The sequence below is a fragment of the Oryzias latipes genome, chromosome 20 (assembly GCF_002234675.1).
Source record: "Oryzias latipes chromosome 20, ASM223467v1".
NCBI classification, from domain to species: Eukaryota; Metazoa; Chordata; class Actinopteri; order Beloniformes; family Adrianichthyidae; genus Oryzias; species Oryzias latipes.
In genome coordinates this window covers 8018888-8042246 of record NC_019878.2, presented here as the reverse complement: position 1 = coordinate 8042246, position 23359 = coordinate 8018888, and the positions used below count along the sequence as shown (strand labels likewise).

General features: G+C 39.8%; 1 protein-coding gene across 4 annotated transcripts in view; it reads right to left on the bottom strand.

The window, feature by feature from the left end:
- The window catches only part of mpp7 (membrane palmitoylated protein 7), a 157164-nt gene that overhangs the window by 66173 nt on the left and 67632 nt on the right, over positions 1-23359 (bottom strand). For all 4 annotated transcript variants that reach the window (XM_023949912.1, XM_023949914.1, XM_023949915.1 and 1 more), the window contains exons 4-6: positions 16148-16225; positions 9799-9879; positions 2566-2697 (exon numbers count right to left, since the gene is read on the bottom strand). In XM_023949912.1, the coding sequence (XP_023805680.1) occupies positions 2566-2697; positions 9799-9879; positions 16148-16225 (291 nt within the window). The remainder of the gene's footprint in view (positions 1-2565; positions 2698-9798; positions 9880-16147; positions 16226-23359) is intronic.

Sequence of the window (23359 nt, the reverse complement as noted above, 5' to 3'; positions counted from 1 at the left end):
CAAGCCTAGATAGTACTTTTAACGCACTGCTGAAGTATCAGACAGGATTTCAGATTTATTCTTTTGCCAAAGTGGTTATGATAAGAACTAAAGAGCAAAGATTTAGAGATCACAGATGAGAGTTAATCTGATGGCCTCTCAGAAAGACTTTCCTCAAGATTTATGGAATTTTAAATAAATGAGAGATTCATAACATCTTTTTATGTTGAAGAATATCTATTTTTAAATATACTTGGTGACTTTCTTTTATTAACTTTTAGTTAAGGTTTTGATTTTGTACCTAATAATCTTATACCAATGTTCAAACTGTTTTTGAGATGTGAAATGCAAAATTGGATGTACATTAACCCCATATAAACATTTGGTTCATGTATGATACACACTTTTCTGAGACCCCTATGTCATTAGCACGATCCAAACTTCCTTAGAAATTCATTAGATCCAACTTGGTCCACGTTTTTTTGCCTGGTAGTTCATCATCATTCCACTAGGGGCAATAGAAGGACTTTTCCTGCTCATTTCAAACTGGCTGCTTCCATTAATACTCAAAATCACTTTAGGACGACAAAAAAGTGTTTATTTTCACATTTTTATGGTGAGAATGACTTGTCTATTGTTATTCATTTTTTTAATCACTACTTGTATTGAAAGGATGTTAAATGTATTCATAATTAATTCTTTATAATAGAGTTACACCGCAATAAAAAAGTGTGGATCAGATAAAGTGGTTAAATAAGGTGCTTTTTTCCTGAATGCTCATGTCAATATTTTTGCATATTATTTTGCATAAAAAAGGACATTGCAGACATTTTTTGTGGACTTTACAGGGTTCATGGGGGAATTCAATGTAGCTTAACAAATGTGAAGTTTTCTGAACTGAAACTGTGAGAAGCTTTAATCTAATTTGTGGTTGCAACGGAGCCCCTGGCGATCCACAAAAGTGCGTTCTACTTTAACAGCACTACCAATATGGTGCAACAGTGGATGCTGTAACAAACCGATAATGGGTAATTCAGATGTTTTAAGCGGCTAAAATACTTTGAAATAACAGCGTCAGCTTCCTCAAGAATAAATCCAGACAGCCGATTAAGCTGACTGTGGCTGGTGTAAATCTCATTTTGGGTTGATGAAATGGGATCTGCCATCAGGCTCGAGGAGTAAACATCAGCACCAATGTGTGCCGTGAGGTGGAGGAACAGAAAATTCCTCTAAGCCACATTAATTCATTCAGAAGCTACAGAGAACATGCAAGAGGCAGGAACCCAAAAATGGCTTAGGTGTGTTCCCCTTCCACTGGGGTGTGGTGAGAAGAGTGCAACGGCCTGGAGCCAAAATGGTGGTTAGAGTGAAAAACCGCAAAGTCAAAATAGAGGCGGCCAGGGCCAGGATGTGTCCGTCAAAGATCAAAGGTAGGCAGGGCCTCAGAACACAACAAAGGACTGTGAGGACAGAAGGACATGTTTGACCAGCCAATGAGGATGTGTGCTGCTCTGTGTATATTTTGCTGGAGGACACTGAGGTCACCAAGCACAATCTTGGCATTACAATTAAAACTAAATTGGACGTAAATCACAAAAGGAAAAATGGGTATGTGATGCAACCAAAACCAGCGGTTATGGAGGCCCAGTTCCAAATGTCTCCTTTAGCTGAAAAGCGTCAGGAAATGCTTGGAATGGGAACCATCAGAAGACGTAGACTCCTAGGTTGCCACAGGGTGGAGTGACAATGAGAACGCCAGCCAGCATGTAAAAGTAACGTTGAGGCCGGAGGCCAGGACTGGCTGTCGACGTCTGGGAAGTGGACGCGAGAAACATGTTGCTTTGAGAAAGCAACAAGTGAGCAAGACAGGGTAGATGTTTGCAGGCGCCAAGCCTCGGCAGACTGAAATACTCCTGGTAGAGAAAGGGAGCAATTGTGGTTGGTTTTTGTGTGCTTACAACTTCAAGGTTGTGGGCAGGAGTCCCACAAGTTAATACCTAGAAAACATGTATGGGCATGCCTTGTGGTTGGGGCACAGCTTTGATACAGGAGGTTGTAGATTTTTTTTTAAAAGAAATTGAGCAAAACAAAAGCAAAAACAATAGACTGTCATCAGCAAAATACAATGATCACACACTAAGTGTGTGATAAATTCCTTCAACTTCAAACAATAAACAACAAATACACAATTTTCCCACGATTTGACTGCCGATTGCTGTAGATAAAGCTCTGCAGCCTTATCTAGGAGACAACTGCTTATAAGTGTTTTTATGGAATACTGACAATAAGGAATGCAATAACACAAATCTATTATCTCAGACTATTATTGCTATGATTTCCTAATTTAAAAAAAACTGTGTACAGTTCTGCTACGCTCTTACAAACAAATGGTAATAATAACCATCACAAACTAAGAAAAAAACAGTATATTTGGCTACGCTTTCCCTGCTATTACTTGTTCTAGAGTGTTCAGATGGTGAGGATGGCAGATTACCAAGTTCCAGTGACCAGTCGTAACCCAAAACATTTGTAAAACATCTGGACTGTGCAAAAGAAAACGTGTACACAATAAAAAACATGACTCACGAGAGGCTCTTTGTTTTTGACGAGTCTTATGATTTTCACAGAGTCTTCCTCATCATCGTAGTCTTCAGGAAGTGGAGGTAGTTCAGGGTCGTAGCATTTCAGGGCAACAGTGTCGTGGACGGACAGAAGGCACTAGAAGACGCAAAGAAAACAGGCATCTGTTATAGGGGAAAATACATAATAGATTTAAAGAAAATCTACTTTTGATTTGGTCTGAGTGATGAAATAAAGTGAAACAAAGGTGGGGGTTAATATTTCTGTTTCTACGAGCAAGACGGAGAAACTGCAGAGAGGATGACAATGAATTGGGGTGCCTCCCTCAAGTGCAGGGTGATGGATTTCAGAGAACCCAAAGCCAAAAATTGGAGCTACTTGCGTTAATTGTCATTAGGCCTATGCTAACCCTCCATACATCTTCCTGATTAAAGGTAACCAGAGCTCTCCGTGGACGGTAGAGGAAGGGTGGGAATGTACATTGTACCACCCGCTTCCCAAGCCTGTACCCTCTAGCGCGAGGTTGAGAATGCTATAGCGGTGATGCTTTACGCTGTTCAACAGCAAGCTCAAAGTGATGAAGTTCTCAGCTGCCTCAGATATTTCACACGTTCACAAGCAGACATAAAAAAAAAAAGAAAAAAGGACGGGATGCAGACAAGAATGATGCCATTGAAACATTCATTTTTCAAACTGTTTAACGACTGTGTCCTGACCAATTTGAAACTGGACGCGTGCCGCTTTTTCCGTAGAGGAGAAGGGGGATGCAGAAGTGAGAAAAGCATCTTCCACTGCGTGTGCCAGACAAAAACAGAGAGGGAGAGAAGGAGCAAGAAGGAGGGATGAAGAGGAGCTGTGTGTTTTATGACAGGGGAGCATGCTGTAGTACAGCATTCAAGATGTTGTTAACAGGGAGCAGATGAGAGGAGACACAAGATCTTAAGAGTCCTGGATCTGCAGAGACTCGCGTAGATGCAGTCTGTGCAACAAATATTCTGTTTACAGACTGTATACAACAATTTGATATATTAGATTTACAACAAATACTTTTTGTCTGCTGTCCTCTACTAACAAAATCAATACATAGCCTAAAACCAGCTCCAACTGAAACAGATGAAGAGTTCATCTAAAAATATTCAAGTTCTCAAAAGAATAAATTCCATCGTTTCTCTCCCCCCAAGAAATATTCTTATAAATCTTGATCCACCTGTCACAATTCCTTTCAGAACCCATCAGTCAACAATATTTTTGCAGAAATATTTCCAACAGCAGTTAGTTCTTTTCTCAGAACACAGCTAAATAACCGCTCCTGGCTCCTAGCGGCTCTTTGCTTCTAGCAATGTTTGCCCTTTGCTGCATGTTCCTCAAAATGCAGACGAAAATAATAAAAAGCAAACTGTATGAAGATGGATTCCAAGTCTGTACGCAGTTTAAGTGATGAATGATCTAGCAGCTCCATAAAAAAGAATGGATGGAGTGGGTGTAACTGAAGTTTCCAAATTTCTTTAATTCTTCTATCTGCCACACATGAATTTGTTTAAATAACTGACATTGTAGACAAGGCTAAATGAAATATGGATGGTGTATATTTGTAGAGGACAAACTCTTGTTTTCTTTATCCTCCTTTTCCTTGTTTTTTCTGACAAAAAGGGGGTATGTGATAACCAATTTTAGATTTGTTTTGTATCAGATGTATGTATTCCAATAACATCCTCTGGTGAAAACCACACTGTGGTGACAGCCAATGTGTAGAAAGGGGAGAATTCTTTTCTCGTCTCAGGTCGGACGCATGTGGCTTTTGCGGTTTTCTTTATGTTACTTGACTGTCAATCATATTATCAGATCTAGGTTGAAACAACACGAGACTCTGTCAGGCGCCTATCAGCCTCACAGTAGGGAGGGTCAGCCGTGTCAGCCTGGAGCCCAAGAAGCAGGACTGAAGTCAGGAAAAAGAAAGGACACCTTCTTTCAATTCAGCAGTTTTATGCATCGGCAAAATAAACATGATTGGATCTTTAACAGGTTAAGAAATTAGGTCATGTGCTGCCTACAAATGAACATGATGCGTCATAGTACACCATGTCTTTATTTATTTAGTACAAACTAAATCAGAATTATAGTCAGGGTGCAAAAATCCATTAGTAACAATCTGTAGAAGTGATAGAATATGTGCTAAGCTTGGAGAAATTTTGCTCCCCTCTTTAAAATGTTTTTAAAACAAAGGCAATTATTGATTTAATTAATTAAATAAAGCCAATTTAAGAACTTCCACAACATTTACAGAAAACCTGTCAAAATGAGGTCTCAATCAAAAAGAGAATTCCTTACATAAACATATTTTTTAGATTTTCATTTCCCAACTATTTTTTTCTTGGGTTTGAGATCAACTTAATTGTGCTATCCTAGGCACGTTAACGATGGGAGTTGGGTCATCTAGACCCCACTAGACAGTGCGCTGAACCTTTTTTCTTCAATGATTTGTGATCTTCACTGGTGTCCATGGATTACATGAAATCTTTCCACCTTTATCCACCTTTGACATGGTAGGGAAAACTCGTAAATGGGTGGGGTCATCTGGACCCCATAAGATAGCCCAGGGGTTACACAGCACAATATAAGGGGCAGATTATTTAAGACAACTCAACTGGGAGTGATGGAGTAATGGTCAGCACTGTCACTTCACAGCAAGAAGGCCCTGGTTTGACTCCCAACACTGACTTTTCTGTATGGAGTTTGCATCTTCTCCCTGTGCATGCCTGGGTTCTCTTGGACAACTTCATGTTTTAAGAAAAACAGAGATGTTCCATCAAGGCAAGGACGAGTTGGAGAACCAGCTTTAACTTATACTACAGTTCTCCTTCGCTATATTGAGGTTAACCGCGCTTGGTCAGACTTTTTCACTAATTTTATTTAGTGCAATTTAACATACAGCTTTTTTATGTTAAACAGGGCCCCCTATTCTGCTTCTTGATTGGCTGGAGACCTTGTCAATTTTGTGCCATGTCTCCTTTACAGAAATGTGCAGCTCTACCAAATCTCCATAAATCTTTGATCACAAGCAGTTCTTCGTTTTGTTTTCATTCTATAAAACTTATTTTGTTTGAACTTGGAGAGTTTAAACAAGAGAGAAAAGTTTGCAAATGTTCATGTATGTCGGAGAAAAGTGTATCAAGTGTGCAGTGAGGAGTTTTACATCTTTAAAAACATCTGTAATCCTACTTCACAGATTTCACCTATTGTGGATCACTTTTAGAACAGAACTCACGCAATAAAAAAGGGACTACCATATTACCAAGGCAATGGATGACGGCACACACCACCTGTCCATCTATCATGAATATTCTCTCTCAGGCGGTGAACTCTTGACGTCCAACACAATTGTTCTTTCTAAAGATGAATGCTAATATCTTGTTTGGTTTTATGCAAACACATCTGTATGCTTCAGAGCAGCCAACTGCATCACTTCTGCTCTTTAGAGGCCTCCTCACTGGCTTATAATCACCTCATAGACAGCAGTGATGTACAATCATTGGATAAAATTGACCATCTAGTCAACAGAAGCAGCAAAGCTACACTTTCCCACACTGCTTCTGTGTTTAACTTGATTTCAAATGTGTTGTTAATCACCTGAAGCAGCGAGAACCTCATCAAAAGATGTGTTCAGGCAAAAAAAAAGGGTTTTTGTCCCAATAAGTACATTTTTACCGTCCAACCTTGTTTTGCATCATTGCAAAATCTATTTACCTCATTAAAAACATTCAATCAATGATTTATGGTGATTTCTAGAGCCAACAAAGTCACTTTTTGTTAAAAGTTATCTATGAAAGGAACAACTACTACAAAGCAGATTCAGATAAGGAACTATTTGCTTGTTTGCTCCACCAACATAGGTTTCTTTGAACTCAGTCCAACAGACCCAACATCCTGACCTGTGGGTGCACTTTCATAGATGACACTTCCTTCAACAGGGCCCAGCTCACGTCCGCCATACATACCGCCTCCCCCACGGTCGTGCCTAACAACCTGTAACCGAGACACGGCTAATTCCTTGTAAAAACTTTCTTGGAAGTTGCAACAGCAGCTGTTTGCTAATAGACTGCATATGGCAGATGCCCTGGCTGCTGACCACTGACATGGAGTACCACACAGGTACACACACATCTCACCCACCTCCTTCCTCACAGATTTCTAAATAATTAGAAACCTTCTGACTGAGCTCACTGGTTTTAGTCTTAGTTGTCCAATCGAACTTTTACTCTCATAAAGACTCTGCAGCTGAAAAGACAAAAAAGACAGACTGAAAGGAAAACGAAGGGAAACCAAAGCACCCTTGTTTTCCAGGCCTGTCCGTCTTTCTGGGTTCGTGAGTTTATGTTCATTAGGAATAATAGGTATGCTACACAAACAGATCACTGAACTTAAATAAATAAACCTTGCCTGTACATTCCTGGTTAAGGCCTCTCATTAAAGCCCCCAGCTCTATCAAAGTCCTATCTCAGCTTTCAGCAGGTAGAGCTGGGTTGGTGCGACGTAAACACTTTCTTTGGGCTTTGGAGACCACGCTGTGCAGTTTCTTTGCCCGTGTGGAGCCGCTGTAGGTCAGCAGGCATTGCAATGTCACACCAGCCTTCTTTGAGCCTTGAACCTGAGCACACTTCACCCTGTAGCATGCATTCACACAGACCCAAAGGAAACAGGTCATCATAATTGCCTCTTTCATCACTGTCAATATTAATCTTGCTGAGGGGGGCTAATACCAGCAAAAGTTGTTTTTGCACGTGCCAATCATAAAAGGTGAAGTTTGAGGCAAAGAGGAGAGGAAAACATAAGGGTTTCAACGAGAATGATGCGTTTCCTCATCCCAAGAGTGCACCATTTCCACCATAATTAAGAGTGATACAGTTACTATCACATGCAGATGCCATTCAGGGGTAGGAGCGTGTTATCCTCCCTTTGCTCCTGTTTTATATCAAATCGAATGGCCCTGACTGTTAAGTAGTCTGCCAAGGTTCACTACCCAACAAGAGGAAACAAAGGAGAAATGTCGATCAACGTGTGGAGTGGAGCAATTAGGCCACCCTTTATCCTGTACTAAAAGGTACGTACGTTTAGCAGATAAGAGAGTAAGATCATTGTTTTTTTTCCAACATTCTTTATGTTTCCAAGTTTCTACATTATATTTTTTTCTGTTTTCGATCCTTTAGTCTTTATACGTTGGGCTTGAACCCAGCACTGCTCTGCCTTATGAAGCCCCTTGGATGAGCAGTGAAACGTCTCATCTCTAAGACAACACTGCCTGAAATAGTCAAACCTTCATTGAAACATTCTTTGCCTTTTTTCATATGCTTTTTTTAGGGTGGTGTGCACAGTGGTGCATCGTTTAGCGCTCTTGCCCTCAGTTCAAATCCTTGGCTGGGGGGGATCTGACACACATCCCCAATGGTGGAGTTTGCATGTTCTGCCCGTGCGTGCGTGGGTTTTCTCCGGGGACTCCGGCTTCCTCCCACTGTCCAAAAACATGCTCCATAGGTTAATTGGTTACTCTAAATTGTCCTCTAGGTGTGAATCTGAGTGTGCATGGGTTTGTGACTTGTGGCCCTGCGACAAACTGGCGAACTGTCGAGGGTGTCTCCTGCCTTCGCCCATGAGTGGCCGGGATAGGCTCCAGCAGCCCAATGACCCCGAAAGAGACAGAGCGGATAAGAAGATGAATGAATGAATATTGACATAGTCTTAGTTTTGTTGTAAAGCTGTAATATGCAAGTTGGAAAATAAATAAAATCATCTCTCATCATTGGATGTCAAAGTGATATTTTTTTATTTAACATTTACAAAGAAATTTAAAAAAAGATGTGTAAAATAAGCAGCTCACTATGTTTGGTAAAGCTTTCTCCATCCTTGTTCCCATCCCTGATGCCACTGGATGTTTCCAGTAGTGGTCAACCACAAGGTAAATGAAAGCTGCTCTCTATCTAAAAAATGTTCTGCATTTGTTGATGCAGGACATCAGTTTGTGTCCAACACAAGGCAAGTTATATATATATTTTGCACTAAATTAAAAACATCAAGCTGTTCTTGTTTATGATCATGTTTGCCGAATCTAGACTTTTAAAAGACCCATCATCCTGTCAAATGCACATGATGCCACTTTTCTTACCATTTTAAGAGCAGTTTTTATCTTAAAGTCGTGTTTTAGTGCAATACTACTGCATATTTTATTGTGAAGATGTTAGCTGGAAAAAAATATAAGAAAGTAGCTACACGTTATTCCCAGATTGTCTCAGAAATGAAACATTTAAAAAGAAAGTTTATGAGATGTGTCGTGAAGTAAATTCATCTGAAAATAAAAAGGCATAAAAAAAGTATAAATGTTCTTAGTTTTTTGGTTTGGTATTGTGTTTTAACCTGGTCCTTAGTTCAGTCTGATGCATAAAGCTCTCCTCACCTCATCGTTTACAGCTGCAGAGCTCAGTGATCGATGGCTTTTACTAATGCTTAAGCAATGAACCGAGCTTTTCCAAGCCAATTTTTTTCCCCCGTTTATTAAAAAAAATAAATACTGCTGTTATGACAGAAGTGTTGTTTGTGGCAAGAGCAGCCACCATCATCTGTACATGAGGAATGGAAGTAGACGTCAGCGTCCCTCTGTCATTTTTATAGTAGGAGGGAGCAAAGTCGTGATCGATGCTCTGTATTTGTCTTCTGAATAATGGCAGAGTCAGTTTTGAGTGTGTTCACTGTTTGCACCGACTGCGGATGAAGTTTCTTTTCCACCATACCTGCCTGTTAACTTTGGGGCTTCAAAAAAGCTTTTATGGCTCCTAACAGATCAATGAAGTACAGGGGCAGAAGTCACAAAGTGAATCATCCTCACTTTTTCAACTTTAGATCCCCAACTCTATACACATATCCTAACTGATGCTTAGAGGAACTGAATATTTGTATGTAAGTGCACTTTGGTGTTATGGTTGGAAGGAACTTTATAGCGAGCTGTTGTTTCTGGCACAGGCTAAGAAAGCATGACAACGGAGAAGAAGAAGTCGGTCCAACTCTATTCCAACGCTGAGCAAGCCAACTCTGGCTCAGACACCTGGAGCTGCTGATGGAAGCTCACAGCTATTCACAAAAAAACGAAAATCTGTCTGGTTAACAAGGTCAGGGGGCCGCAGCCAAGAGACAAGGAAAATATATAAATGATAAACCATAGTAAAGGATATTTAAAAAAGAGAAGAAACTCACCTTCATGTGAGGTTTTGTCAGTATTTTCTGAAGCTCTTTCATGTCTACATTCTCAGATTTTCTTGCCAGTTCTTCAGAAATCTGGAGAAAAAAACAGAGAATACATTTGGTCACTAAAAAACATTTTACTTTTCACACAAACATTTTAGACTTAAGGTATTTCTTTAAGATACATTCAATGGGCAAATGGAATTTCCAGCAGTTTAAAAGGTAAGATCTTTAGCATTCATGTAGTAAAACTACAAAAAAACAGATTGATATCAAGACAAAAACCAAATATTAGGAATGATTTTAATAAAAGTTTAAGTTATCTGCCTTCAAAAGGTCCAGCTTAAAGAGCAGTCAAGATAAAAGGCTGAAAACACAACTTTCTATGCAAACGCTTGAATTGAGAACAGTGTCCATACATTTTTCTTTTGTTTTTTTTATTACAAAGAAAATGCAGAAAATGAATCTTCATTGTCTGGAGTTGATAGCGGTTTTAATTAATGAGATCACTGTAAGTATGGACAGTGTTAAAACTATAACAAAACTAGTCTTATGACCATATTAGATGAAAGTATATGTATTTGTGAGCATCCCCAAAAAACAAAAAGTGTGATCTGAATATTCCCCCACCATCTTACTTACAGATTTACAACAATTGTTCGATTTCATGAAAATTTACATCATTTTAAAGTAATACAATGCTTTATTGAAATACAAAGCATTACGCCAAACCCAGGAACCTGTTATTACTTTCATATAGATCTAAAAAAATGCATAGATTTGTGCTGTCCGTGGTCCTGAACGGAAAAAAAAAAATATTTTTTTTTTTTTGGTGGAGTACAAAAAATATGTAAGCCTTGAAGAATTTGTGAATATTTCACCACCAACTCAGATCTACTTGTTCATAAGCAGAACATCCCTAACAATTAATGAGCCCTTTTAGTGGCCCTGAGAAATAGACAGGAAATTGGGAACACTTCAGTAGGAGGAAAGGTCAGTTTGTCAGCGGGGTCTATAGGCCCACTTCACTGCCACCTTTCTCAAAATTGGATTTGTTATTTATGCCAGAAAATTGTTCAGGGAGTGAGCAGAAACTAAAGAAAACATTCAGCTTTCAAATGGAGAAAAACAGGAGATGAGAGAGCGTCTTTCAGCAGTAGGACCACATTTATGATATATGTCTGGTAATTGAGACATCTGCGTCTAAGGACACGGTTCTCCTATCCATAAACAAATCTCCCAGATTTTTGGAGTCTGAAGAGAGACCAAAAGGAGTCCCAAACCAAAATAGGACTGTGTTCAACTCAGATGAGGGAGTCTACAAACTAAAGGATGTAGAGGACTTGTTGGGGACCTTCACACTGGGCCGTTTGTTCACTTAGTTGTGGAAGGAAGACTGCCTAGACTTCTGTACACCAAAAAACATAAGGTTTTCATTTACTTGCAAGTGAATCCTGGTGTGGTACAGCAACAGTGTGAATGTGGAATAATAAATCAGATTACCGAACAGCAGAAAGAAACAAAACAGGGCAATAAACCAAATGTTTTTACATTTTCCACTTGCATTATTTTTATGATTTGTGTGCACGCGTGGAAGTGTACACACAAATCATTATTTTATGAAATCCTAAAAATAAGGCAATTGGAAAACTTGAAAAAATACTTTCAGAGGTCTGTCAACTTCAAAAATATCCCTAATTCTTGTACTCTGACATAATATTTAAAATGTTTAGAAAATGTCCCAAACTGTAGAGGATTGAATCATACCAGACCTTTATTTAAACAAATATTTAAACAAAATCAAATAAAGTGAAATATGGTGACACTTGCATACGTTTCTAAGCCACAGACAGAAGTAGGTGATAAAAAGGCGTTCAAATAGGCTCCAATACTCATAAGCAAATGTGATAATAATACTTAAGTTATTAAAGTGTACCTTTTGCAAAATATCCTTAAACCTTTTTTGACTTTAATCACATGTCTGCCCCTTTTCATTTGAAGACTTTGTGCATGAAACTGTTTTTTTTTTATTTAAAACAAAATCTAATTTATGAATTGGTAAAAAACACAAAAGTAATGTAAAATCCTAAAAGGCTTCAGATAAAGTTAATCATTAACAAAACACATTTTTCATCTAAACTGAAAAACACATTAGAGATCGACCTCTCAAGAGAGAGAAAAAAAAATCCACAAAGGTGAGACAGAGGTAAAGTCCAGGCGTTAGAGGTTACTGAAAGTGCCATGTCACTTTTTACTTATTTTTACAAATGAGAATGTCTACCTTTGGCCATGAGGTGATGAGTCATTTTATGATTTCCATTAGGTCTTTATTCTCTCAGGGGAAGCCACAATGAAAAAAAGCAGCAGTCAGGGTTAAGTATGGTGATATTCATTGAAAAGTCATTCAATGAAATTCAAAAATTAATTAAAAAGGGGACAGACGAATGTGTAATCTTGGGAAATGTGATGAAAATGTAGAAAGATTTCAGAAACAAAAAAGGCAAGGTAAGAGAATGCTACAGAAAAAAGCCATCATCTCACCAACACATGGTTTCTAAAAGTAGTAGAAAAAAATCTAAACTGATTGGTCTGTTTTAGCGTCTCCTTCTGGATTCGATGAAACCTGTTTGAAAACAGTCTGCTCTCTTCCTTTAAGATTCCCTCTAAGAATCACATTTTCCGCCTGTAGACGGTTCCAGAAAGTGATGCAGGTCTCCTGCGAGACTCTGGCTCCGTTTTTTTAGACCTCAGGGCAGCCGCAGCAGTGTTTAGATAAGTTAAATCACAGCATGTCAGTTTACAGCTCTCACTTGACCCTAAACGACTGACGGCTCACTTCTTTAATATATGGTCACCAATAGATCAAGCTAAACTTTCTTTAAGAAAAAAAAAAGCTTTCATTAAGTTACTCTCAAACTTCCAGTCTTTTTGTTGTAAAACTGCTCTCCGCAAAGTAATATTCTCCATTTAATATCATAAATACCATCTACTGCGGATTGATTTGCCGGGTAAATGATCTCAAATGCGCCGATTTACTGCAATCTCCTCATGCAGCACTTAAAGCCATTTTCAGGACAGCTCTGCTGAAATTCTATCTCGAAAATGGTCAAATCTCATGGGCTAAATACAGACTTTAACATCCCTTCAAAATGAAATCAAACAAATATCATATTCAATTCATACTAATGTAAATCATCTCTTATTCTGTGGATTCTTTGTTGACCTTAGGGATAAATGACAATACTGATATTGTTAGGAGGAGAAACGACATTGTACTGGAGGGACTGTTAAACTTCACGTGTCAAAAGAAGAATAAATGAATCAATGTCAAATATTGGCATCTAAAGAATGTAATGAACACCTTTGGTTTGAGTTTTTAACAAATTGTGATAAAAACCATAGTTGTAAATAAGTTTTAGTTGCTGGTCCCAGAAATGCTTCATAGGGTCAGAGGTCATTGCCGGCCATACCATAAGAGGCAATCCAACTTCCTGAAGTCGAACTGTGACAATTTCGTCACCATGTGGTGGAACATTATCATCCATCAACAGAAATTTGGGGGTCTGCTGGTAGAATGGGGGGTGATGATGGGCTCCATGTAGTAAGAACATGTTCCACCTCCTCCACGAAAGCGAATCCTGGGGACCATGTTGACCTCAGAGTGTCATTCACCTCGCCTTCTCCAGGAACGCTGACGACCATTGTTTCTGTGCAAGGTGACCCGAGACTCATTAGTGAACAGGATGGTAGACCATTGCTGCATTGTCCAGGTCACATGGTCTTGTGTCCGAATGCAAACGTTCACAGCAGTGTCTTGGTGTCAGTGGAGTCTCCTGCAACGATCGTCTGGCATTCAAATCAAAGCAGTGGGGTCGGTTGTGAATGGTTTGTCTGGAAACCCTAAGTATTACCCCTCACATCTGGTAAACCTGCAGCTGTGTAGTCTTTGCTAAACCATGTCTGAGTGCAGAGGTCCTTAGGTACTGGTAATGGTTGGGGTCCGTCACTGGCAGGGCTTCACTCCTGGGTCCATCACAAACTCTGTCAGCATTTCTGAGTCTTGATTCAAGTCTGCTGATGATAGTTTGAGACTCACCAAGTTCACCTGCAATATCTGACTGTTCACTACCAACCTGAAGGCGCCATGGCCAGATGACACTGTTCGTCCTTTAAGTGATGTGTTCACGGCTGTTTGAATGATGAAAATCTGATTTTTATACCCACAGAATGTTGAATCTGATGCCAATTTGAAAAGTGTTTTTCTTTTAGAATGTTTTGGTTTTGTCCTCAAAGTGTAAGGCACACAATTTATGTTGGAAACACAAAATAAGGTGCTTCCCTATCCCTTATATCTGTGAAGTGAAACAAACACTGTATAAATGACATCCACTGAGTTTTTCACAACATTCCTAACTTATTGTGAGTGATGTAAGTGTGAGTTGATCCTCAGATTGGTTGTGTTTTGTGCAGCATTGCATGTGCTGCTTTGTTACAGAATGGCAGTCGACTGCTGTGAGTTCCAGACACTGCAGACGAGACTTTGGTGTCATTTGATGTTGGCCAGTAAATTAAAGCAGCATTAGCGGAAACCCAAGCCCAAAATGAATGTCATATACTGTAGATCTCTCCCTTTGCACTCCAGTCTGCAGCCACTGCTTCAAGAGCGTTCATTTGGAGCGGTGGCGTGGATGAAAAACAATCTGTTACAAAAATATACTGTAGCGCCCGGTGCAGACGACAGACTCACAACTGTGGTGTGCTGTAAGGAGGCTTTGATACACCATCTCTGAGCTTTATCCTGATACCTGATAATCCCGTCGAGACGGTTTGCGGTGCCTCTAGCAGGAAGAATAAATCCAAAAGTCTATAATTTGACAAAAAGGATAGGAAGGGGAAAAAATGCAATGGGGAGGGAATATTAGGGCTGATAGCTGGGGGTCTTCTAAGTAGGCTGTGGACTCATGCCATGACCTTGAAATGGAGCATCAAGAAATAAAAGACATCCTTCACAGTATTCTAGACTTTTGAATGTGAGGGTTTAGGACAAATATCCTCACCGCTGGCATTTGTTAACTCTGCAGTTGGATCATTACTGTTAAAGACAGGAAAACCCTCCTGGACTAGATCACTGTCTTTCTCTGTGTCCCCCTGTCTTTAGTCTGTCCCCCGTTTCAGTCTTACTAAAAAATGATGCAGTGGAGAAACAGACAGAGACGCTCCGATTACAATAAACGCAGCTGAGGGTTTCATGCAAAATAACACACGCATTTCGACATTTTTTCTTCTTCACATGCCAGGCTGGCCTTTGGGTATATGCAGACGCGTGTTTGTGTGTGCGCACACATGTGAATGCGATCAGTGCACTTGGAAGCTCACATGCACATGTGGCTTTCAATAAATAATGTAAATGAACAATACAGTAACAAATGTCAGGTTATTGGACAGTTAACTAATAAATCAAACTAAACAGCTTTTACAGTTTGATGAGAACTGCAAGGCCAGAGGAGGAAAATGCTCATCAGGGGGCGTGTTGATGATGCCATTGTTCATGTGACGGAAGAATAGGGTCTGTTCCGGCAGATTAATTAAAGAGGATGTTGCGTTTTTGACTTTTGAAAGGAGCCGTCATAGTGAGTCTAATCCATCTTCAGCTTTCCTCAGAGTTCTGGGCCCGTCTGGTTTCTGAATGCGCAAAATAATAAAACCCGTCTTTCCAGAGCTGGACGGAGAATTCGGTGATGTGTGGCTTTGGAAAGATTGCATATGACAGGCAGCAGGTCAAACGGTGAGTTGACGACCGATTTGTGATGCGTCCAAGGAGACGAAAGGGAAGATATCTCAACTTTTCTCAACACACAACTTTAAGAAAAAGAAAAAAAAAGAAATCATCTATATAGAACTTTAAAGCAGAATCATCAAAACAAAGCTAGCAGACAAAACAAAAAGAAAATCCTAGAAAAACAAGTATGAAACTATTATTCGGCCCTGGTTGATCTCTTTGGGAGCAGTAGGAAGGAAAACAAGGAGGCAGCAGATAAACTGATGGACAAAGCTGAGGGACAGCTGAAGCTATAAGGGAAACTGATAGGTGTTGATGAAAAATTCAATCTACAGACTGAGCTTAAATATCTGGTACTGTAAAGCTGCATGTAGCAAATAAAAACAAGGGTATTCATATCGTAGCAGAATACGTTTTGAAAAAGCTTTTCAGTGTTTTTTTTTAAAGTCCCACTCTGATCATTCTTTGATCTAAAAGCCTTCCCAGTGGTCTTTCAGATAGATTATTTCATTTTTAGCCAAAATCAAAAACCCTGTACATCCTTTATGGTGCTGCCACATCCATGAAAGTCATAAAACTTACTTCATGGGCCAGAGCCGCTGCGCTTTTCAGGACAGCCGTGGGTTTGCCCTCCTCGTAGTGCCGCAGCCGCTCATGGATCTGAAAGGACAAATGGAGCTTATAAGTTTCAGCAACCATGAATACCTATAAATTATGCACCATTCATCTATGTGTTCTTAAGGAATCCAATTTTTAACATTGGGAACGCCAGCAGAACCTATACTTCCTGAATTTTTTTCTTTTTCAGACTGGAGAGGGACTGACGTCAAAGAGCAGTTTTTTTTGCAGGGGAAAGACCCTGAACAAGTCATGAGTGCTTTATAGCATCATGTGTAAAAAAACAAACGCTCATATGTTCAGGGGCATATTAGAATCTCCAACCAATAGCTGTTCAAAAATGTAATCAAAACTATCTTCACTAGATTTATTCATCAAATCTAAATATTAATTTTCTTTAAAGAAAATTCTTCAGTCATTTTTTAATTGAAAAACCGATTTCTTATTTACAAAAATGTTCATTGGATTGTAATTCATTTTGGTTAAAATATTTTTTTTGTTGCAAAACGAAATAAATCTGAAAAAAGGCAACCACAAAACAACCATCAAGTTCAAGATTACAAGTTTCTTTTGATAAATGAAAGCAGTGACACATAACACACAATACTATCTGCATTTAAATGCAAAAATTACTAATGAAATGAAACTAAAGTAGCCATTAAGTAGTCATTAAAGTCTCTGAAACAAATACGTATAAATTAGAAGTGGAAACATTTTCATGCAGCAGGAAACCAGCTTTACTCCTTTGTGTAAGATGAGAATCAATACGCCAGAGGCAAATTTCCATAATTTCAAGAGTGAAATCAACAGATTTTCCTGCTCTGTACCTGCATTGCTACTTTGTGACTTTTCATTTGGGCGCCAAACGCAACTATGAGAAGGAGTTGTAGAAAAGAGAGTGAAAACATCAGGCCAGTGACAGACATCTGCGAAAGTAAGGTTACTTTTTGGGTGCTTAAGATGCATTTCAATCCAAAGTTGGGACACACTTTGGCTTCTAAAACATGCTTAGTAATGCTCGTCTTAGTTTACTCGCGGTTAAACTCCCTTAAAATAAAAAAAAATAAAAAAAAGTTGAAAATCTAGTTTACAGCTTTATGTTTCAAATAGTGAAAAGTTTCTGCTCTGGTTTTTGTTAAAGACTTACTCCGACTAAAATTGTGTATTTTTTTTTTTTTTTTTTAAATCATTGTGAATCAGGAGCAGAAGAAAAAAGGCGGTTTAAATGAGGAGTATGAATGAGGAGTGATTGAATGATGGACACATTGTAAAAGCCTTGGGCATCTGGAAAAGCGCAGATAAATCCAATCCATTATATAAAGATGTGCATAAAGATGCAGATGTGCGTCTTTGTGTTCCTTGTCTGAGTAAGCATCTGGCTCTAAACTGTACGGTTGGATAGCTCCAATATTGCTCGCCATTTTTGTTGCACCAGTAAAGTTTGGTTGAGAGTTAGAGGGGCTGTAAGCTACCGGGGTGAGTGGGGCGGGGTTGCTCTGCAACAACAGTCCCGCCCAAAACTCAGAGGCAAATTATAATAAACTACTGCCGCTTTGCAGAAGCTATGTCCTAGAAAACAACACAGTTTTTGTGAGTGAGCATTATCAGAAATTAACATACGCCATGGCCTGAAGAGAGGACGGTTGCTTCCATGAAGTGCTTTACTTTCTGATTGATCACACTTCGAAGGCCGTTAACCTGCTTATAACATGGCCAAATACAAAATGAATAAATATTCAATATGTTTTTAGTACTTTATTCATTATTTTTTCAATTCAGTTTGCTTTTTCACAAAAAGAAAGCTGATTCAGAGCCAGGACCTCGACTGCAGCGGCAAAGAAAAGCGTTATATGTGCTGATCATCACTATAAGTTAAATAAAGCATCAGTTCAGAGAGAAAGTTCACCTCTTACAGCTTGTTTTCATCCAGATGATGAAGCTAAAGTTTGTTTTAAAGAAGCAAATGCAGTGATACGAAACATTTAAGCGATGTGACCGGAAAATCTTTTTAGGTGTGCATTATCACTGTAGATTATCACTGTTGCTGTGTTACAAAGTTCTTTATTTACTTCAAAACAATGAAGAAGTGAACATGTTGCACATGAGACAGGTCTACTGCTGTGTGCAGTCAAAACATATGACATCTTTACACAAACCCTGGTAATTTGCTAGAAAACATTATTACAGTCTGCAATTATTACAGTATACAGACAACTGCATGTATCTATACATCAGCAGATAAATTAAAAAAAGTCCTCCATCTATGATAAAAGTCCATAAAAAAAAGCTTTGATGTTACTTTTATACAGCTGTGTGAGAAATGTCTTCATTGATACATGACCTCTTCTCCGCCTGTCAACACCCCCTTCAAACTGTTGGCCTTAAACAGTTTCAGCCATTTTAGCTGCACGTATCCACACAGTCTGGTGATAAATCTTCTTCCTTAGAGGCACATCGGCCATGTTTCGGGGTCAACTTGGAGGGTTCAAATGCTCATGTAAAGCCGACAATACTGTGCTATAAAACATGGTGCATTAGGAGTGTCATAGAGGTAATCTGTTTGGGCCACTCACCTCTGCTGCAGAAAGTGTATGCTGTGGAAATGAAGTGGAATAAAGATTGAGGAATTTATTTAAAAAAAAAACTAAAGCTTTAGCATTAAAAAGTTCTCTGCAAGCTTCATTGTTCATGACAGGTCAGCAACACGCGTTCAAGCGACCACTTTCAATGAAAAGTCTATGTAAATGCATGTAAACGTGTGTTTTGGGCCTCTGTATTCAAAACTCTAAAAAATAGCTACACAATTTGTAAGACCGTTTTTGGGCTCTACGTTCAAAACGCACAGCCTTCGAACACCCATTAAAAGTGAAACTTAAGCGAACTTTGACGAATCAGGAAATTAGATTTAGTAACTTATGGCTAGCGTCCTTTTGCGTACCAAAAGTTTGAAAATTGTTCTTGTAGGAGAAATGAATAACTCAGGTTTGTGCTCGGCAGGAATTTTATGACACCAAATCTTTTATGTATCGGAACAGAGCTGTGAAAGATAAAGTCTGGATCAAGATTCACCAGATTTGCACCACTTTGACATGCACTAGTAAACAATAGGAAAAGAAGAAGAAGCCCCTCCCCGCTTGTCCAGTGTGAACACCAAATGCTAAACACGGGTTCTTGAACACCATGCCTGGTGTCTCCGTGGTGTAAGAGTGCCACTCATGGAGGTAAGTCCTGTCTTTTCGTCCTCATCCAGGAGGTTTTCTGCAGACACGTCACATTCTTAACGTCGGTGAAGCCTCAGCCACTCCACCCTCTGCTTCTCTACAGTATAAGGCCATAAAAGGACAGGCAGGCAGCTCCAGTTACTTTATCTGTCCTGATCGTCTTTGTAAAAAAACAGATGAAATGAATGAGAGGCTGCCAGGATCCTCGGTGCTCCAACATACCACAGTCAGAGTGACATCTGCTAAGGTAGTTGCTGCGGCACCACCTCCACTTACTTAGTTACTCAGGAATTTCTTCTGCTCTGTGAGCAAATGCAAGATTCAAATGCTTTTATTTACAGTTCAGGACACCCTCCAAGGGCCTGTCCGTGATGCAGTAATGTACTTTAAAGCCATGACTGAACTTCTTGCTTCCCTGTCCCTTTGGTGAGACAGAAGTGATGTTGGCAAATGAAAAGTGTGTCCTGTGGAAATATAATAATAAAAGAGAAAAAGCTAAAAGCATAAAAACACAGCTGAAGCCAAGGAGGGCTTAGCTGAAAACAGAGCACAATTCAAGTCATAGAACAGCATCAAAGACTCAAGTTATGATGCATTTATATAAGAACTGTAGATCCACTTTTAGATTGAATTAAAAACAGTTAAGCAAAAATACAGAAAACCCCATAAGAAGGAAGGTTTGCAGAGGACATTAATGAATGAATCCCCTCATGGACTTCTTCAAAAGAGAGCATGTGGTAAAAGAGCAGTGTGTCCCATTTCCATGGAGGTCTGACTGGTATTTGCTTCCAGAAATACCTGGCGTCCTTCAAATACACATAGCTACATGCAAGGATTAAGAAATGTGAGTGAAAACATCAAGCAAAGGTAGAGAGTGATGTAGCCCAACAAGACTGGAGCGTTGCAAAAACAAAGCATCCATCTTCATCTTTTTGCGCAGCAGCAGAGAATCACTCTCTGGTGAAAGGTCAGATGCCTCCAACTGTTTGAAAAAGTGTGTTCAAGAGTGATGAGCAGCTTGAGACTTGATTTTCAACATGAAGGTACAAGAAAAAGAAAGTCTCGGGTTTGAGCGAGTTAAATCTGACTCAAAAGAATGGAAAAGGCGTACAAAAAAAAAGCAGAAGCCCACTAGATGGAGAGGTGCGATGATAGAAGGAGAAGGAGAGGTCTGGAGATCACAGGGCTGGATAGTGTTTCTGTTTCTTGGTCCTGCATGGCTCTGGTTAATGTTCACCTTCAGAAAACTTCCCATCAGGCCATTTAAGCTGACGCCCCCGCTTCTATATCCACCCTCCAGGAAACATCCTGTATTGTGCCTCTACTGACCAGCCCTGGTTTGATCCAGAACACCTTGTCAAGACACCATGGTCTGGTAAATCAGCCCAAAGGAGGAAACCGTAAGATTAAAATATATACAAACGTCTATGGTTACTATGAGATAATATGTTTACACAAAAAGATCAAGGTTCCTTCTTTGTTCGGTCATGGAAGGTCAGTTGAAATCATATGGGCTTTCACTGTGGTATAATATCATCAGTACATTGACAAGGAGCTTTTTTTTTTCGGGGAACAGGGCTTTTGGTGCCTGAACCACTATCCTTTGAACACCACAAATCTCGTCTCCTAACAATTGATTCTTCTTAGTTTGAGTCACCAAAATCTGGATTGATAGAAAAATAACCAATGAAATTTTCTCAGCCTTAAAGTTTGGTAACCTGCTACAGGCTCTTTGTTATTAAAAAGCAATAGAAAGTGAAGAATAAAAGATAATCAAGAATGCTGATTATCTGAAAAGAGACAAAAGGAAGCCACCAAATCTGAAAGTCTAAACTGATCAATCACTCCATATAAGAATGTAAACAGGTAAATAATGTATGCCTAATGTACCAACTAGCGATGCCACAATTTTGGTTTGAAAACTGAACAGTGCAATACTCCATCAAACTGAATCATGGGGATAAGGGATTATTGCATCCCTTTTTTTTAACCTTCTTTTTTCTAAATGGTCCTGTCCAACAGCTGAGCTTAAAGCCTCGTGTTGGATAGCAGCCCGGTCGATCCAAGCACCCAAGAGCCCCACCGTCAGAGCAACCACCCACCCGGGAGCAACCACCCTCGCGCACACTGGACCCCCACCACAGAGACGGAGCCAGAGGCAAAGCCCCCCAGCCGAGAAGTAGGAGGAATAGAGAGCGCCACCGCCTTGAAGTCCTGAGCTCCCACCTGCCCCCACCCCCAGAGGCTGGCAGGGACATCCCACGGCCTGCCCACAAGTGCAACCTGCCTGCCAGCCCTACCGAGGACAAACCAGCAGAAGCAGCAGAAACCAACCGCCATCCCTTGGCCCCAGACAGGCCCCAGACAGGGCCAAGGGATGGTGAACCTAAGGAACAGGCTCCAGTTTCTGTGAGCAATGATGGAAAAATTGGGGTGCCCCGGAGTGACAACATACTTTTCGGGGGATACTGTCCACCCTGCTCCGATGTTGTAGACTCCTTTACTCTGTGGGAAAGAGTTGCAAGGTCAGGGGCGCAGGAACCCCCCGGGATGCCACCAATGCCCTGACAGCAAACGCCGGCCCGCGCCACCCAGTCTGGGGGGCGGGGGACAGGCAACAACGTGATCTCCCCTTTCTCGCTGTGTATGTGCGTATAGTAAAGAGATGCAAGTCAAATTTGGCGGACCGGGGCCATAAAGATTCCTCCATTCTTCAACAACGGAATCTGATCACCCATACATGTCCACCACAGGGCCCCATGAGCGCATTTGTGTTCGTTGATGTTAAATCTGTAGTGTATGTACTAAGAGGGGGCACAATTAAAATTGGTTGTTGCTTTCAGCAATGATCCCTACGTGTCTAAAGTGAATAAAGCCTGATGCCAACACTTGTAAAACACGCAACTAAAAATGTGTAAATCCAATGAAAGTTTGAACTGTGTCATGAAGCTGCACATCGGCTCAGATTTTTTTGTTTTCACTGTCTTGAAATCTATGTAATTACTATGATATAAGAAAAACAATGACACATCTTAAGACTTAGCTTATTGATAACATGTTTTCATGAAAAACTAACAGCAGAAAGCTTAAAGTGACACAAATATATGTATTTTCTCTTCCTGTATTCCACAAGAACAGAACCGGGCAGAAGAAAAAATTACCAAGCGTTATAAAGCTGTCAACATTTTTAGGGTTTATTGTTTTGTTTGTATTTCAGTCCATTTAATGTATAAAAACAGGGATAGTATATATACAGTTTGCCATGATGAGTTATTACATCTTCTGCATCAGCAAATAATATTAAATAGGATGGAAACTTACAGACAAATGTATGTAATGCATTGAGTCAGAATTATTGGTGTTTGTAAGGAGGTCCAATTTGCTTGGACTATCTTGAAACGCTTCTGGTAAGCAAAAGAAGTTATCGAGCAGTTCCTCAGTCAAAAGGGAACCATAAAGTCAGTATATGGCACCATTAACCTCCTTTTCCCTATTCTGGACATTGCTCCTGTACTCCATGCTTTATGAAGATTGGCTTTGTGTTATTCAAACCTTCTGCTTTCATTTTCAGCTATTATTTTCAGAGAAATACAAATTTAAGTTAGGTCAAAGTGTTCTGAAGTAATAGTTTCAAAACAAACTAGATATTTTTCTCTATCGATTAAAGTTGAGAATGTACCACTTATCAGTCGTAGACGGCATGGATCTGGATGGACAATAGCAGATTTGCTCATAGACTTGGAAGAACTACCTAGGACTGGATCCATGTTCACTCACAGCCCAGCTTGATAGAAAATCAGCTCATTCTTCAAAAATAGTTCACACTTTCCACTTGGGTAGCTGCAGCACCTTCAGAAGAACAAACTGGCAAACCCACATCAATAATGCTGAGAAACAATGAAACTCAAGCCAGGCTTATTAGCAGACAGCTAACAGGGGAGGAATTTACGGGAAA